General features: G+C 36.1%; 1 protein-coding gene across 5 annotated transcripts in view; it reads left to right on the forward strand.

The window, feature by feature from the left end:
• The first annotated feature begins 1,066 nt into the window (after window positions 1–1,066).
• Window positions 1,067–16,498, forward strand: part of tnr (tenascin R (restrictin, janusin)) — a 171,186-nt gene continuing 155,754 nt past the window's right edge. For 2 of the 5 annotated variants that reach the window (XR_008301687.1, XM_053233699.1), the window contains exons 1-2: window positions 1,067–1,359; window positions 15,800–15,947. Coding sequence is in view for 2 of the 5 variants with exons in the window: in XM_053233699.1 (XP_053089674.1) it covers window positions 15,877–15,947 (71 nt within the window). In the remaining 3 variants the exon portion in view is untranslated. The remainder of the gene's footprint in view (window positions 1,360–15,799; window positions 15,948–16,498) is intronic. The other 3 variants (XM_053233700.1, XM_034303945.2, XM_026936640.3) reach the window with 3 other exon arrangements.

Genomic DNA, 16,498 nt, shown 5'->3' on the forward strand with positions numbered 1-16,498 from the left:
AAGTATTGCAGTATTACAAAAAGTAACAAAGGAATTGATCATATTAAGGTAAAAAGAGTGACAGAATTAATTTTTAAAGCACTGACATTTGTTAATTTTATGATGTAAATATGGAGAAGCAGTATACATTGTGTGTAAAAAACTGTCCTGTTCAATCTCAGTCCCTCAGAGCTGTATATTTCCAGAGCATATGACTTAAACGATGAATATGGAGAAGCAATTTACATTGTGTGTTAATGTAGGTAGCACAAGGAGTATTTATTTCTGTGGTCTCCGTCAGTAATAGCCATTAGATTATTAGCACCCATTGTTTCACTGCTGTGCTCAATAATAACGGTGAAATTTTTAAGTCATTTCAGTCCGTTCAGTTAAACGATTCATTCAGTTGCATGGCTTGCCCAAATGTGCAGCCTGATAATGCAGCCATTGAAAGCAAACAGCTTGAGCAGTGTAAAAAAAAGCTAATAATCCTTGCAATATTGTGTTATTTTATCACAAGTTCATGTTTAGCAAAATGATAATTTTTCATACCCAGCCTAACACAGACTATGAATCCACTAAAACACTAGGGGAGGCAGCTGCAAAGGTTTGTGAAGGGACATGCAACGGGAATGAGATACTGGTGTCCCCGATTTGTATTTGTTTACTTTGAACTGCCTGTTGATTTATACATTTACACATTTCTTTCTTTGTCAAAGGAGTGGTCCTACCGCACAGGCAATGGTGCTGATTGCACTTTGAAAATGATAGAGTGACAGACAGACAGTCAATAGGTCAGTGACACAGAGAAAGAGAGAGAGAGAGAGAGAGAGAGAGAGAGGAAAGGAAAGGGTCTATCTTTCTAGCTTCTCTGTCTCTCTCACACATTCTCTTTCTCTTTCTTAAAAGATGAAGTCTGGAACAGCTACTGGAACATCCACTAGGGGCTGCATGAGGAGAGAGACCATTACAACGAGGCAAAGAGACAACAAGAGTGGGGTGGGGGGGCAGAGAATCAACTGGGTGAGAGGAGGGAAGAGGCAAATGATGTCAATGAGAGAGAGAGTGAGAGAGCCCCTCACTGGAGAGGAAGACTGAGATATTGTGTGAGGGGGAGGAGAATGACAGAGAAAAGGAGAGAGAGAAGCAAGGTGCACACATTGCTCAGCTTGCACATTGCAGCCACGACAGACAGCCTGAGAAGAGCTTGCATCTGAACCTTGTGAACAAAAGACTAAATGATATTGTAGCACATCTGTTAGACTGATACTTCATCACTGGAAAGGCATTGCCAGAAACAGGTATTTTGGGACCACATTGGAGAAGAAAAAAAAAAGACAGCAGTGAAGAGTCTGACATCAGCTGGGTTTCTCTAAGTGGGTAAGCTCAGCATCACTACTCTTTTTTTTTTACTAATCTTATCACATGGCATGTATGGTTTTGGGGTTACTAGAGAATTATGTGATTTATTATAAAGGCTATCCGGTAAAATCGGTTTGCAAACTCAGTATCAATCTAAATATTACTATCACTGAACTATAAATGAACTAAATATCACTGAACACATACTGAATTTCACACTGGGATGCTTTACTGAACTGAAACTACTCTTATCATTGCTTGCATTTTACTTAAGATACATATATAGCTTTATATTAAATATAGCTCCTGGGCTGTTTTTTTTTTCCTGCACAGATAAAGGTAGGTGGTGGGAAAATGTATTATTATTATTATTATTATTATTATTATTATCATCACCATTATTATTATTATTATTATTATTATTATTATTATTATTATTATTGCATTACTTTACTAATTAATTTATTGTAACAGCAGTTTTGGTTTGAACACAGTGTGTTTATGAATATGATGAGCAAATATTATATAATTCCCAAAATGACAAAAGTGCTATATAAATGCTATCTGATAAGTCAAAAACATAATTAAAAACAACAATTTTGAGACAGTTTAAAAATAAAAAATGCTTGTAATTATTTTCTAAAGCATCAATCACAAACAAAAATAATTTATACTCCTATTAAGTTATAATAATTTACTCCATTTTCAACCACTCACTTTTCCAATTTTATTAACCCCAGCATGTTTAGTCATTTAACTATTTTCTATTTTATTCACACAATATTTCCTAATCTCCTTACTACTACATGATAATGAGAGGAACGTGTCCAAACCTACCCAGGCGTTAGATTGATCCAAAGTGTTTGAGTCTTTTATTAATAGTAATGAAGACTAGAGAAAACAAAAGTGTGTGTGTCGACCATCCTGTTGATGTGGATGAAATTTGATAGCTTCTAAATTATCTTATGCTCTTATCAATGTAAACAACATTTTAAGACACTGCGAATATTTTCAGAAATGTTGACAGGCTGGGAAATGATTTTCACTGAAATAAGGTCCTTTGCAATACATTTAAGTTCTCTTGTAAGAGATTCTTGTTTTCTCATGGGTTTTAGGGACAGAATGGTACAATCTAGTTGTCTTTTATGCTTTTGAGTCAAATCAACAACTAATAATGCACAGTGCTTACTTTATATACACTGTATGGCCAAAAGTATGTGGACACCTGACCAGCACACCCATATGTAGGCCTTCCTCAAACTGTTCCGGCAAAGTTGAAAGCACAAAATTTTATAAAATGTCTTCGTATGCTGTAGCTTTAAGATTTCCCTTCATTGGAACTAAGAGGCCCAAATCTGTTCCAGCATGACAATGCCCCGGTGCACAAAGTGAGGTCCATGAACACAGGGTTTACCTAGGTTGGAGTGGAAAAATAGTGTCCTGCACATGACCTCAACCTCACTGTACACCTTTTGGATGAACTGGAACACCGACTGTGCACCAATATTCAGCTTTGCTAAATTGATTACCATTACAGAGTGAAAAAAATAATGCATTGTCATGCTGGAAAATTGTAAGGCAATTAAAAGACAACATGTGCAAATTTTAAATAATTCAATTTGGATTTGACTTGATTGAAATAAAGCAGTTTCCTGATGAAATTCTTCACTTCAGTCACCAATTGCTTAGTCAGCAAAGTCTGGGAAAGTGGGGACAGATGAGCATGCCTGGCCCAATTTATCAGGTACACTCTATGGCCAAAAGTATGTGGACACCTGACTACTGTACCCATATACTATATGCTTGCCGAACATCCCATTCAAAATTTCCCTGTTCCCTGTTTGCTTATAATAACCTCCACTCTTCTGGGAAGACATGTATTCACAAACATGTATGAATTCAGCTAGCTAGCCAGCTAACAGACCAAGCAGCCTACTGAAACCCCAACAGCATTTGGCTGAGTTTGCTAGCCAGCCAATCTTACACTTCTTTATACACCGTTGATAATAGAAGTGGTGTTCACTACAGCATAGCTCACATGGCTAGTTAACATAATTGTTCAAAAGTGCATTCCTCAGATATAGAACATTTTTGGATTTGTTGTCAGTTGTAGACATAAAATAAAAGTAGACATTAAAGTTTTTTTAGCAGACAATTTTACTTTTGTAATTTCGTTGATCACTACTTTTGTTTTTACTCAAATAAATTGTTACTACAGTAGCAGTACTTTTACTCAAGTCAGTGTGTTTTGTACTCTTTCCACCACTGCTGGTGTCTCACCCATATTCTCATACATGTATTCTTTTTTGAAATACTTTGAAATACTAATTGGTGTTTTTTCAAAAAAACAGACTTCATGTGATGAATTCCCTGGTTACACAATTGCACTATTTGACCATGTAGTACACAGTTATAGATGGGATTTATTTATAATTGCACTATGCGTTGTCACTCAGATGAGGATGGGTTCCCTTTCGAGTCTGGTTCCTCTCAAGGTTTCTGTAAAGCTGCTTTGTGACAAAGTCCATTCTTAAAAGTGCTATACAAATAAAATTGCCAATCATTAGGCTAATGTCTTAACCACTGTGCCACCATTGCACATGATATAAGTGTAAAGCTAGTCAGATTGTAATTAACAGAAATATCGCTGTAATCATCTCAAATGAAATTAGTCCTATAATGAATTTATTGTTTGCTTGTGAGAAATTGTTGCATGGCCACACTCATCCTGCCAGAGATATAATCCTGGAAATTATTTGTAGCATGGTCTCACTGCAGTGATGCTCCAGTCAGAGCCCCTCAAATCATGGGTGAAAGGGCCATATCCCCCTGTAATAGTCTTTTTAAGGTTTAAATGTTTTCGAAATATTGGTCCTGTGTAAGATCCTCAATCCTAGTCATGTATACACCTCTTCACACTCATGTTCATACCAGTATATATCTGCAGTTACAAAATGAATGTGCAATTCTGCACCCAAACAGAAAGGCTTCTGAGACAAGTGCATATATTTCCATGGTAATAGCAGATTCATATAGATGCATTATAGATGGACATCCATATATACTTAGTGTATTTTAGTTTGCCACGTGTCCACTTGTACGCCATTGTTTGCCATTAAATCTGAGTTTAGCTCGGCAGCTGAGAATGGACAGAAAATTAGGCTTATGCACAAACATAAAATTAGAGCACAAAGCGTGCCAAATGTGAAATTGATTGTTTCTAACTGAAATGGGAAAACTACCCATCCGCACTATCTGAAAGGAAATTACAGAATGGTGAGGGGTGTCATTGGTTGACTGCTCAGAAATAATGTATTTATTTCAAATGCTTCATCACAGCTGTATTATGTATCATTCATTTAAAAAAAATACATTTAGATGAAAATCTGATGAGGGTATTAACTATGGGCACAAAACTGGGTATTGGCATGTTACTTAAAAAATGGTGCAAAATGTCTTGTGCTATATAAAATCCTAGCAGCTCTGCAATTCTAGCTTGTTTCTTCTCCTCTCTCTAAATGCTATCATACAGTGTAATATAAGAGCTTGGGGGCTCTACTATAATCTTGTTGTAGGTATATCACACCGCTCCACTGCTCGGACCCGACCCCCCGTTCTTTCTCCTGTGGTATAAGTCTTAGGCATATATTCAATCCTCCAAAATGTTATCTAAGGGGGCAGGTAATATTCTCTGTCTCCCCTGCCAAGAAGCAGTCCTATCTCTTAAAGCATACCATATAGAAAAGCCTAACATTGAAATTTATGCAAATGCAGATCAATAATGGAGCAGACAGACATTAGATGTGAAAATCTCCACTCTTGCTAAAACAGCAAATGTCGCATTCACTACGAGTAGAAGCACAAGTGGTGCTAGAGTACTTTAGAAAAAGTCTTGAATTCAAATCTGTATGAATAATTTATATTTAACCCTGTGCTAACATTCAGCAAAACAAAAAGATTGTATTATTCAATGTGTTAATTAATAATTTACCTAATGTTTCGGACTCTGGAATGTTTTTCTGCATAGTACACAAAAGTGATTTAGTTATACAAGGATTTTTGCTATACCTGTCACAAAGCTGATATAATTTTACTAAGATGCCCTGCATGATTACATTAGTATAGGTGGAGCCTCATGACACAGATTGGAACAGGAATATGGACTAACAAGGACCAGTGTCACTTAAATGAATGCTCTGGAACAACTATTTACTGATTATTTCCGTGTAGTAATTATATCTATCATTACATTTGGGAGATGTGGCTGGAGTCTGTGCTAACTATATTTCAATGGCATCTTGGTGTACATTTATTTATTCAACACCCTATTTTAACCATAGTAAATAACAAGTTTCTCTCTGGTAGCAATGGGATTTGAGCTCGCAACTTTATGATAATCAGTGCAGTATCAAAGCTCTTGCTGCTACATACACTGCAATATAAATACATGCATATGCATATATCTGTGCATTGTTTTCCACTGTAGCTTTTGTGTATCTCTTTAAACATGATTCTTAGTTCAAAATTGTTACAAGGAGATAATTTGATTTAAGACTCAAAAACGTTAGGATAGAGTAAGAAGTTTGGTGTCAGTGCACTAGAAAATGATACAGATTATATGAGCCATTTCTTCTTTGTCAGCCTTACATTGCTAAACAACAATGATCTACTCTGTTATAGGATTTGACAAGTAAGTGTTGTCCAAGCTTTGAACCAGTTGAGCCCATGTCATTTATAGGCATGTTTAACTGCACCCTTTTTTCAACCTCAACTCACTGTCTCAGCCACTACATTTGTTACAGTACTACACACCCAGAATTTTTAATTTGTACATAAGAAGTAAGAAATGCTAGAGATTAAAACAAAAATATAATTAACTAAATAACTAAAATATACAGACAGGTCCGTAAATATTTAGACAATGACACAATTTATGTAATTTTGCCTCGGCATACCTCCACAATGGATTTGAAATGAAGCAATCATGATTTGATTGAAGTGTAGACTTTCAGCTTTAATTCAGGGAGTTTAATATTGCATTAACCATTTAGGAATTACAGCCATTTTTACATAGCCCCGCCATTTTCACAGGCTCAAAAGTATTTGGACAAACTAACATAATCATAAATATTAGGATTATTTTTAATACTTGGATGCAAATCCTTTGCAGTCAATGACTGCCTGAAATCTGGAACCCACCAATCATCACCAGATACTGAGTTTCTTCAATTGAGATGCTTTGCCAGGCTTTTACTGTAGCTGCCTTAAGTAGATGCTTGTTTGGTGTCTTTCTGCCTTCAGTTTTGTCTTCAGTATGTGAAAAGCATGCTCAATTGGGTTGAGGTCAGGTGACTGACAAGCCTATTTGAAAACATTCCATTTCTTTGCTTTAACAAGCTCTTGGGTTGCTTACGCAATTACTTTTTGGGTCACTATCCATCTGTACTGTGAAGTGCCATCCTATCAGTTTTGCAGCATTTGACTGAAAGTATAGTTCTATACACTTTAGAATTCATCCTGCTACTTCTATCAACAGTCACATCATCAATAAACACCAGTGACCCAGTTCCATTGGCAGCCATACATGCCCATGCCATAACACTTCCCCCACATGTTTGACAGATAATGTGGTATGCTTTGGAACACAAGCCCTCCTTTTACTTCTCCATACTCTTCTCTTCCCATAATTCTAAATCAGAATTGGGCAGGCTTTTTTTAGAGTTTTTTTCTTTAGCAAAGTCTAATCTGGCCTTTCTGTTCTTGAGTGTTACCAGTGGTTTACATCTTGAGGTAAACCATTTGTATTTACATTCATGGAGGTGTCTTTTGATTACAAAAGTTATTTAATACACCTACCTCCTCCAGAGTGTTCTTAACTAGATGTTAGATGTTGTGAAGAGGTTTTCTTCAACAAGAAGAATTCTGCAATCATCCACTTTAGTTGTCTTCCCTGATCTTCCAGGCCTTTTGGTGTTGTTGAGCTTGCCAGTTCATTCCTTCTTTTTAAGAATGTACCATATTGTTGATTTGGCCACTCCTAGAGTTTCTGCTATCTCTCCGACAGGTCTGTTTTTTCTCAGCCTAATGATGGCCTCCTTCACTTGCATCGACACCTCTTTGGACTGCATATTGAAAGTTCCCATGAACAGCTACCAAATGCAAATTCAATGTTTGGAATCAACTCGACACCTTTTATCTCCTTAATTTGTCATGAAATAAGGAGGAAGCAGGTCACACCTGTCCATTAAACTGCTTATCAGTCAATTGTCCAATTACTTTTGAGCCTGTGAAAATGGAGGGACTACGTAAAAAATGACTGTAATTCCTAAACAGTTAATGCAATATTTTTGTTAAATCTCTTGAATTAAAGCTGAAAGTATACACTTCAATCACATCTTGATTGCTTCATTTCAAATCCAATGTGGTGTACGGAGGCAAAATTACAAAAATTGTCTCACTGTCCAAATACCTATGGACCTGAATGTACATGTTTTTGTTATCTGGCTGAGGTTGAAAAGGTTGCCATATAGATAAAGAGATAGCGGACAATGTGCAAGATGGCCTAGACAATATAACATTTTTGTGTGGGGGACATCATTGTCAGTGCCAGTTTAGCATCAGTCTTTATACTAGAATAAAGCATTGCAGCTGAACATAACAGTGTGCATTAATGGGATTTGCTAATTAGGCTAAGTAAATAAACATTGCCTCTTCTGTTGTGGGCTTAAGGACTTATGGGATCCTGTTCAAGACAGCTGCATTTGGCTTCAATAGAGTCATAAGACCGATTCATAAAACACTGTCACAGTGTGAGTAACAACACAAAGCATTGCTTTGTGCTGCGTGTATATGTGTGTGCAAGATAACAAGCAAAACGAAGCAAGAGAGATGGTTGATAAATTCCAAAATGTCCATGGCTTTGAAAAACACTGATAGGCAAAGAAAATCATCAAGGATCAAGGGCAAGAAAGCCCTGTTATATACTATTCCAGTGACAAAGAACATTTGTCTTATCAGCTGGCATTTGATCAGGGTGCAGACCAACAGGGTAGTTGATTGCTCTCTAATGCTGTAGAAATGGAGGAAGGAAATAAATCAGAAGAGATTTACAGGCATTCAGACAATAGCCCAGATTATTCTTGACCCTTTTGAATTGGGAAGATGCGATACTGAATTAAGTAATCAGCCAAATAAGGAGAAAATACCAGGAGAGAGGACAGCAAGAGATCAGGTAGTTCCAAGGATAGTTCCTGCCATATCTGATGAACTGAGCGACAGGCTGTAAAAGCTGGCAGGATAGAGCTGTTTTGCCATTTACAGAAGAGCTATAGGCACCTATCAATCAGTCATGTCAAAGTCAAATTTCAGCCAGTCACACTAGAACACTTGCTGACATCCACAAAATTTTCAAATGCCTCTGCAATTTTCAAATAAAATGCAAATGCAATTTTCAAATAATTGTTAGCGTGAACACTTGTACACTATAGTACAAGCCTTTGTGTTAAAATATGCTTATGTGGAGATCTCATAGGAGAGAATTAAGCTCTGTTGCAAATATTCCTTAATTACCTTTCAAAGACGTGTGCTGGTGGTGCCTTCACCAACTTCCACTGTGCAAGCCATCCAACCATAATGCCAGCAGTGTTATAGCCACAAAATAAACTGTAGGATTTTTTTTGGCCCCTTGTGGCAATTGGGAATTGGTGGTTTAAAGGTGAAGTCTAGAGGATCTAAGCTACATAAGATTTGTTGCTTTAATTGAAGAGATGCCACGTCAGTGAAAGTGACAGAAAAGGACAGCATCATTTGGTTACTGAAGGCCCAAAGTATAGTGCTTTAATATTTTAACATTTATTCAATTAAGGGGCAAAATAACTGTTTTCTCTGAACATACTGAAATACTGGAACTGTATCCTTAATAAAGTTATATTTATGGCCAATAGTTCTAACCTTTCCAATTACTGCAGAGGTGAAGTTAAAGAATAAAAAATTACCTACATGCACACTACCAGTAAGTGGGAAATTATTCCTTTTGATATAATGTCCATGTCAAATTCAGCTGATAATCGATCTGTTAGAAGAGGAACATTAAAGCTGCATTTAGACTGCAAGTGCTTAGTGATCTATTCCCCTCTGACCAGCTTGTGCTCCTGAACTGACCCACATGCTCAAAATGGTGATCTTTATGGCAGAATTTTAAAATGTTAAAAGAGAAAAATGGCTAATGATATCTGGATTTTCATATTAGTATACATCTGCAAGACTTGCAAGACTATGAATAAAAACCAAGTTTATGGAAAATAACAAATAGCTGGTCTTACTTAGAAATGTCATTCAATGTAAAGCTATCTTGTTAATTAGCAACACTAACAGAAATGACATGAATTACAACCAGATGAAATGAATGATTAATGATTGAACTTTCACATTCACATAGTCTGCTTTTCAGTGTTTGTTTGTTCAGCATGGAAATTTGGCTCACCTGTATTTGTAAACTAAAGCTGTAGTTAAATCTGATTTTAGTTAAATATGACCTATTTAACTTCTGTGATGAAAAAACTCTAAACACAATAAATAGAGTTCACATAAAATAACTACCTGAAGGTGAAGTTGTAAAAAGGTTTAGTTTTCTACCTGATTTCAGCTTTAAGCAGTTTATAAAAACAGAGCACACTTTTATAACTGCCTTTTTATTGGCAGAAACCTCAGATTCAGCTTCACTGAAATTAATTTTTCCCCTCTTCTGTTTCCTCAAATGTTCCTTGGATCTTGATGGTCTTGCTGAATGCCTTCCTTTTATTTCCGCATATAGCAATACCTGCAAATTTAGGGCACACTTAATGTAAATGAAATGAAGGCTATGGTATATGAGGGTAAATTGGGATGTGTTGTATGCATGTGACATTTAAATAAGTGACTAGTGGGTGGGAGCTTGTATCCATAATGAAGATGATTCATCATGATTCATTGTCTTTACGTTGTATGAAGATTTCATGAATCAGATCAAGTCAATCTGTATGCTCAAATCTGTGTTCTTTTCTACACATATTTGATGTATAAGGGTCAATGTCAGAAATCTCATCAGACTTGACACACATGATTCAAGAATTAAATTCCACCTAAGATTAATTTCTGCCTGCTTGAATTTATTACTAATGCCAAATTGGATTAATATAAAGGACAAGTGAATTCCAACGTGACTGCTCAGACTGAGGATGCATGGCCACATATCATATTTGTTTCAGATTTAAGTGTCACACATGCAAGTGGTGACACCTTGTGTAAATTTTGATTTGTTCCGGAAACAATTAATAGAGCCTATATTAATTAATTTAGATTATATGTTGATAAAAATGATTTTGTAATTACTTTTGGGCAGTGGTAGTAATTATAGCAGTGGCACTGATTGCATTTGCAATCAATTTGCAATCTGATTAAACAAAAAACCATTGATTTCCCACTGAGAAAGCCCAGCAGTCAAAGCCATTCCCAAACTCCCATAATGCATTTCTCCATGCCTGTTCCACCTGCAACAATAGACCAATCACATAAATTCAATTTGTGAAATGAACAAGCAGTCAATTCAAGATAGATAATGTTCAGGTCAAAATAATGTCTGGTGCTTTGCTAAAATTAGATTTTTCCCCCTCATGTTAACTGATGACCAGGGTCCATTGATGAGGGGTGCAGTTTGAAAATATGTCCAGCATCCATCCCTGTTTTATTATAGTGGAATTTTAAATAAAAGAGGGTCAGGCTATGACATGTTGGTGTTTCAACAGTTAGTTCTTCACATGTAGCAGTGTTCAGGTACCATTTCCACCCATTCTGCTTTGTAGTTAAATGTTAATTTTTGTAGGACAAAGCCTATTTATTTTGCAGTTATGCCTTTTAGCGATGTTTTTAAACTATTCAAATGTCAACATTTCACACATCACATAAATGTTTATTGTGCTAATATTTAAATTAAATTTTACTTGTAGTATTTCAATAGAAGAAACCTCAAGTTCTTGTTTTATTTGAGCCTAGTGAGAATACACAGTGACCTTTTTCTCTGGAACACTGGACAAGCCTGTTATGAGGAGGCGGATGGAACTGTCAAGCGACTTGTGTTCTAATCAGGCTGTTTTTGGGCAGCCTCCAGCACACTGAACAGCTCAAAGCCTGCAACTGCTCTCACTCCCAGCTGCTCAATCAGATCATTTATGGTTTAAATGAAAGATTAATTCTGTCCATTCTTGGGGAACAAAACAAAAAGGGTATCTGAGAGAGGGACAAAGCAGTTTAACTCATGCATATCGAAACACATGAAGACACATTAAGACACATGTATTTATGATTACAGCAGAATCTTGCTAATTAACCTAACGGTGTTAAAACACTGGTGACGTACCCTTGGGAGCAGCTTTGTCAGAGCTAAGCAAGTGTTGCATATATATATATATATATGTATATATATATATATATATATATATATATATATATATATATATATATAGTGCAAGATAGAGGGCCACAGTCGTAATAAAAGAAGCCATTGAAGTTTAATACTTGAAAAATCAAACATTTCACTGTAAAGTGAAAAAGATATAATTGTTGTTTTCTTTTTTTTAGCTCACTTTTTCAAAACTCTTCACACAGTTAGCACAACAGCACTCTATGTGGACCAAATTGTAAATACATTTTTATTGTTTTGAAACAAAATGCATTTAGTGAACACAGTCTTCAAAATTCTTGTATACATTTTTCACTCAGTTGTATACATTTTTCACTCAGTTGGTCACTGATTTTTAGTCAATTTAAAATTGTAGTCACATTTCCTCCTGCGTTTGAATGAGGTGGACGCGGTGGAGAGTTTATGATCAAGCTTATAATATTTTGTTCTGTTGCTGTTAGAATGATTTTTTTTTCTTACAGCACTACCAAGCAAGGGGAAATCAATAATTACAATACTAAACAAACTAAAGCAATAAAATTACTATGTAAAATCAGTATACATGGTATAGTGTTCTTGTTAGAATAGAGTGGTGTTAGCATATTTTGGAAGGGTTAATTTTGAGACATCTTTTTGGAATATTGTTATTTGTAGTGCATCCTAATCATGAAATGAGCCAATATTCAAAGCTGTGTATTTGTACAGTGAAATGTATGCAGAGTTTTAAAGGAGTGAACTTGCAAATGACTAATGCTTGTTAGCTATTCTTAAAAATTGCAATTTCTTTTTAATTAAAAGTATCAACAAACTAAATTCACCATACAAACTGGATAAAACAAGGAATGGATCTATACCTTTGCTGTTAGCCTTGTATTCATGAGGGAGCCTATTGTAAGTATAAAGCCATCATAAATGATCAAAAAAATGTGTGAAATACATTTTTAAAGCAACGCACAAATTATGTTGGTGTAGTCATTCCTAAAATTGAGTGGAATCACATATTTAGGTGAACATTTTGGATCACGCAAGCCTGTCAGTGCACAGCCACTCTCCTTGTCCTTATACCATTAGTTTTATACCACTAAAACGGAAACTAATAGTATTCACATAGCACAATTCAAAGATCAGCAGTTTTCAAATCACATTTTAAGTTTATGCTGAACAGGTAATTGCAGAAGAACATATTATACAGAGAATGAAATATTAAGGGGTCACTTTTACTCATATATTTTAAAATCCCTTTTGAAGAACTTGAATTTGCACAGGCAAATTCAAGTGACGTTTGTTTTAAAAAATAATTGTTTTGTCACTAGACAATGAAATCTCCAACTGTATTCATGTGGTCATAAATCTTTTCCTTATATCAGTGTCCTATTTATTGACTCTATCAGCAGTGTTGGGTAGTAGCTAATCTACAAGTAGTGATGTTACTAGCTACATTTTCAGTCCTGTGACAGTAGGTTAGCCATTTTCAAAATAAAGTAGCTTTTCCAGTTACAAGTTTTTAATGTTTTTTGCAGCTACTTTTCCCCTTTTCACACATTTCACCGTTATTTTTTTCATCGAACAAATCGCAATGTGCAAATTGTTGTACCCGCTCAATATTTCTGTTTGTTTCCCCTCTTGTCTGGGAATAACACCACTGCACTGCAGTTAAAGAGGATGCATTCTACTAGTGATAGAAACATGATTATCGAACATCCTTGGCCATAATTATCAATGTTTATGAGCATGAAATATTCACACAGTAATGGATACACATTTGTTTCTTACCTGTGGAAACCAGAAATTAAAACACTGTCTACATCCAAAACTTTAAGCACCAATTTAAGGCGAGTAGCATTATCTTTTTTGGTAATTACTGTTGATTACTTAGCTTGTTAAGGTGAGTGGGTGATCAGAAGTGATAGCATTAGGTACTGAGCATTTTGTGCTAAACTAATGTGATTAAGCAGTGAATACCAAAACTGTTATGTTATGGCAACTGTTTTGGAGCGTGAGAGCTGACCTCAGAAATTTAGCCTAATAGCTAGCATCAGTCAATGTGAAATAATGGGCACTGATGACAAGCATTATTATTCATATTGCAGCAAAATCCCAATCTTAGCTATTTATTTCAGTGTTATATAAATTAGTGTATGCCCATTAACATTAACTGACTACATTTTTCCAGAACTGAACCAAGTGGAGTAAGCCCTCTCTGTATCTGTTGGTTATTTGCTGATGTTGTTTTACAGTTCAGTAATGTGAACTATGTCTTACTAAGAGTGGTTTACAAATAGAAAAGCAAAATCTCTTAGTTATTGCATACCCTGTACAAGGCATGTGTTCTGCCCTATTTCAGTATTTCAGTACCAAAATGAAAAGCAGTATGTTTCTCAATACTGCACAAAATGTAAATGCTTTTTTCTTATTTATTTATTTATTTATTTATTTATTTATTTATTTTTACAAATAGAATAAGGCTTTCTCAGTGAAATCCCTCACAATGGGGCACAGGCACTGGTTAACACAGGCATGTTGCTATTTTGATTGTGCGCAAACCAATTTTTGTGTGTTTATGATCTGTTACCATTTAATGAACATAAATTAATATGAAGCACTAACTTGGGTGGAGTGAAGTAAAAGAGGATGTGGCATTTAAAATCTACCAGTTCAGACATAGTGAAGACTTTCACATTTAAATTTTATTTCTGTGTCCATTTTTATTGTTCTCCTAACTATATACAAATATAGAGTGGAGCAACGTACTATGCATCCAGAAACATGGTGCAACATAAATGACAACACAGAACTGATATGTAGGACAAAGACAAGAAGAAGAAGAAGAAGAAGAAGAAGAAGAAGAAGAAGAAGAAGATTTACTGTCATTGTAACATGCACAACGAAAATTTTTTTTCATATAACAGTAATAAACACAAGAAAATAAAACAATATAATAAAATAACTATAAAAGACATTATAAGACACCGAACATAAAGAACGAGATAAGATAAAGACACAAGATAAAGATGTGTAGGACAACATAAAGAGGGGTAGGGCAGTATGGCTAACTACAAAGTAAACACTACCCATGTAAATACTACCCACTCTGAACTCTGAATTAGTCACATCGTCTCAATATTTTCTCAGGCTTCAAATGTAGATTTCTGTCACATTTCTGTTCTTTCAGTTCCTGCAGAAGTGACCCAAAGCTACATAATTTGAAATGCAACCAAGCCTGTGTCACTGCTCCACTTTCACTGCCAGACAAAGTCTAATGCCAGTTACTGAACACATCACAGACTCTTTCAAAAGTGGAACAAACAGCATTCACTGAGTTATAATAGTCTTTGGCATTTATTGTCACTGTCTCAGCATTTACAGATAAACACAGTCCTGTGATTATTTATCCAGTTCATACACCATCTGTAATTGGAAAGATGAATAATATCTATAATTGGAAAGATGGATAATATCTATCTGTTTTTGGATTTTAAATAATAATAAGAAGAAGAAGAAGAAGAAGAAGAAAAAGAAAAAGAAGAAAACCCTCATGCATCTTTGTAAGTTTCTTTGAGCCAAAGTAAAAACAGGAATGACTCTAGAATTAATAAATTGAATTTTTCATTAGGGAGAAAACTAGCAGAGAATACAGTGTGAGCTGTGAAGAGCCAGATTTTGAGACAAAAAGCACTTGGCTATGTCTAGACCTGCATAAATAGTTTGCTTTTATTCTCTTCATGTCAGATGCTTCTCGTTTGTGACCCCTGCAACCTCTTTTTTCCTGCTGGCATGGTTGCCAGGGAAACAGTGTAATGGAGAGAAAGGGTGGTGGAGGTGGAGAGGGTCTCTCAGGTCTGCCTCTCCCCTATGTCTCTTATTTGGTATGGCCTGCTGATTTTGTTATGTCTAATTATAAACAGAATCTATAGAGCTTAGAGTTATGGCACTGAGACAACCTGAATACGAATGAGCTGACTGGGCAAGAAAAAAACATGTAACAATCAAAAATGTACCAAACTATTCCCTCTTTGCCTGCAGGGCAGTTGCTCTACTTGAGTGTCCAATTGCTGTTTTTGCTGGAACAGTGTGTGTGCAGTGTTGGTACCTATGACTGAATGACCCACCACCTGCCTCATCACCTCACGCAGATGCAGTTTCACCCCAACAGTCAAGACAACTTTTCAAGGTATGTGAGCAATGGCCAACACCAGTGTCAGACAAAGAAGGAGAGGATAACATCAGTTTGTGCAACACTGCCAAGGCTGCTATGCCATTTATGCCCCCCCCCAACCCCCCCGCAAGGCTGGCAGTCCCTTTGCTTGAAGAGTGGATAGCTTTTGTATCATATGTCCAGAGTGCACTGGAGGGCTAGTATGTGAAGTGAAGCTGGTGTGTTAAGCCGTATGCGTGTGTCTCCCTCTGCACCTTCTGGCCCATCTCATTTGTGGCTTATCTCTCCATCTCAGCTTTCATTTGCCTCTCCTTCACTTTTATTAAAATAGGAAAGGGTCGCCATATGCCTCCCACAGACAGAACTCATTGGTGATGTGTCCTAATACTCAACACCGATAAAGCAAAAAGTTCTTTTAAAGTAGGAGTGTAATGCAATTTTAACAGCTATAACATTAGATGCCAATTCTGTAGGAGTTGTGCTGATGTGTGAAGGGAGAATGGCTGGTGATAAATTGCAGTGAGAGCTGTGAAATTTGCTTTGTTAATTGCGTGGGTGGCTGCAGG

Source organism: Pangasianodon hypophthalmus, chromosome 4, assembly GCF_027358585.1.
Source record: "Pangasianodon hypophthalmus isolate fPanHyp1 chromosome 4, fPanHyp1.pri, whole genome shotgun sequence".
Classification (NCBI taxonomy): domain Eukaryota; kingdom Metazoa; phylum Chordata; class Actinopteri; order Siluriformes; family Pangasiidae; genus Pangasianodon; species Pangasianodon hypophthalmus.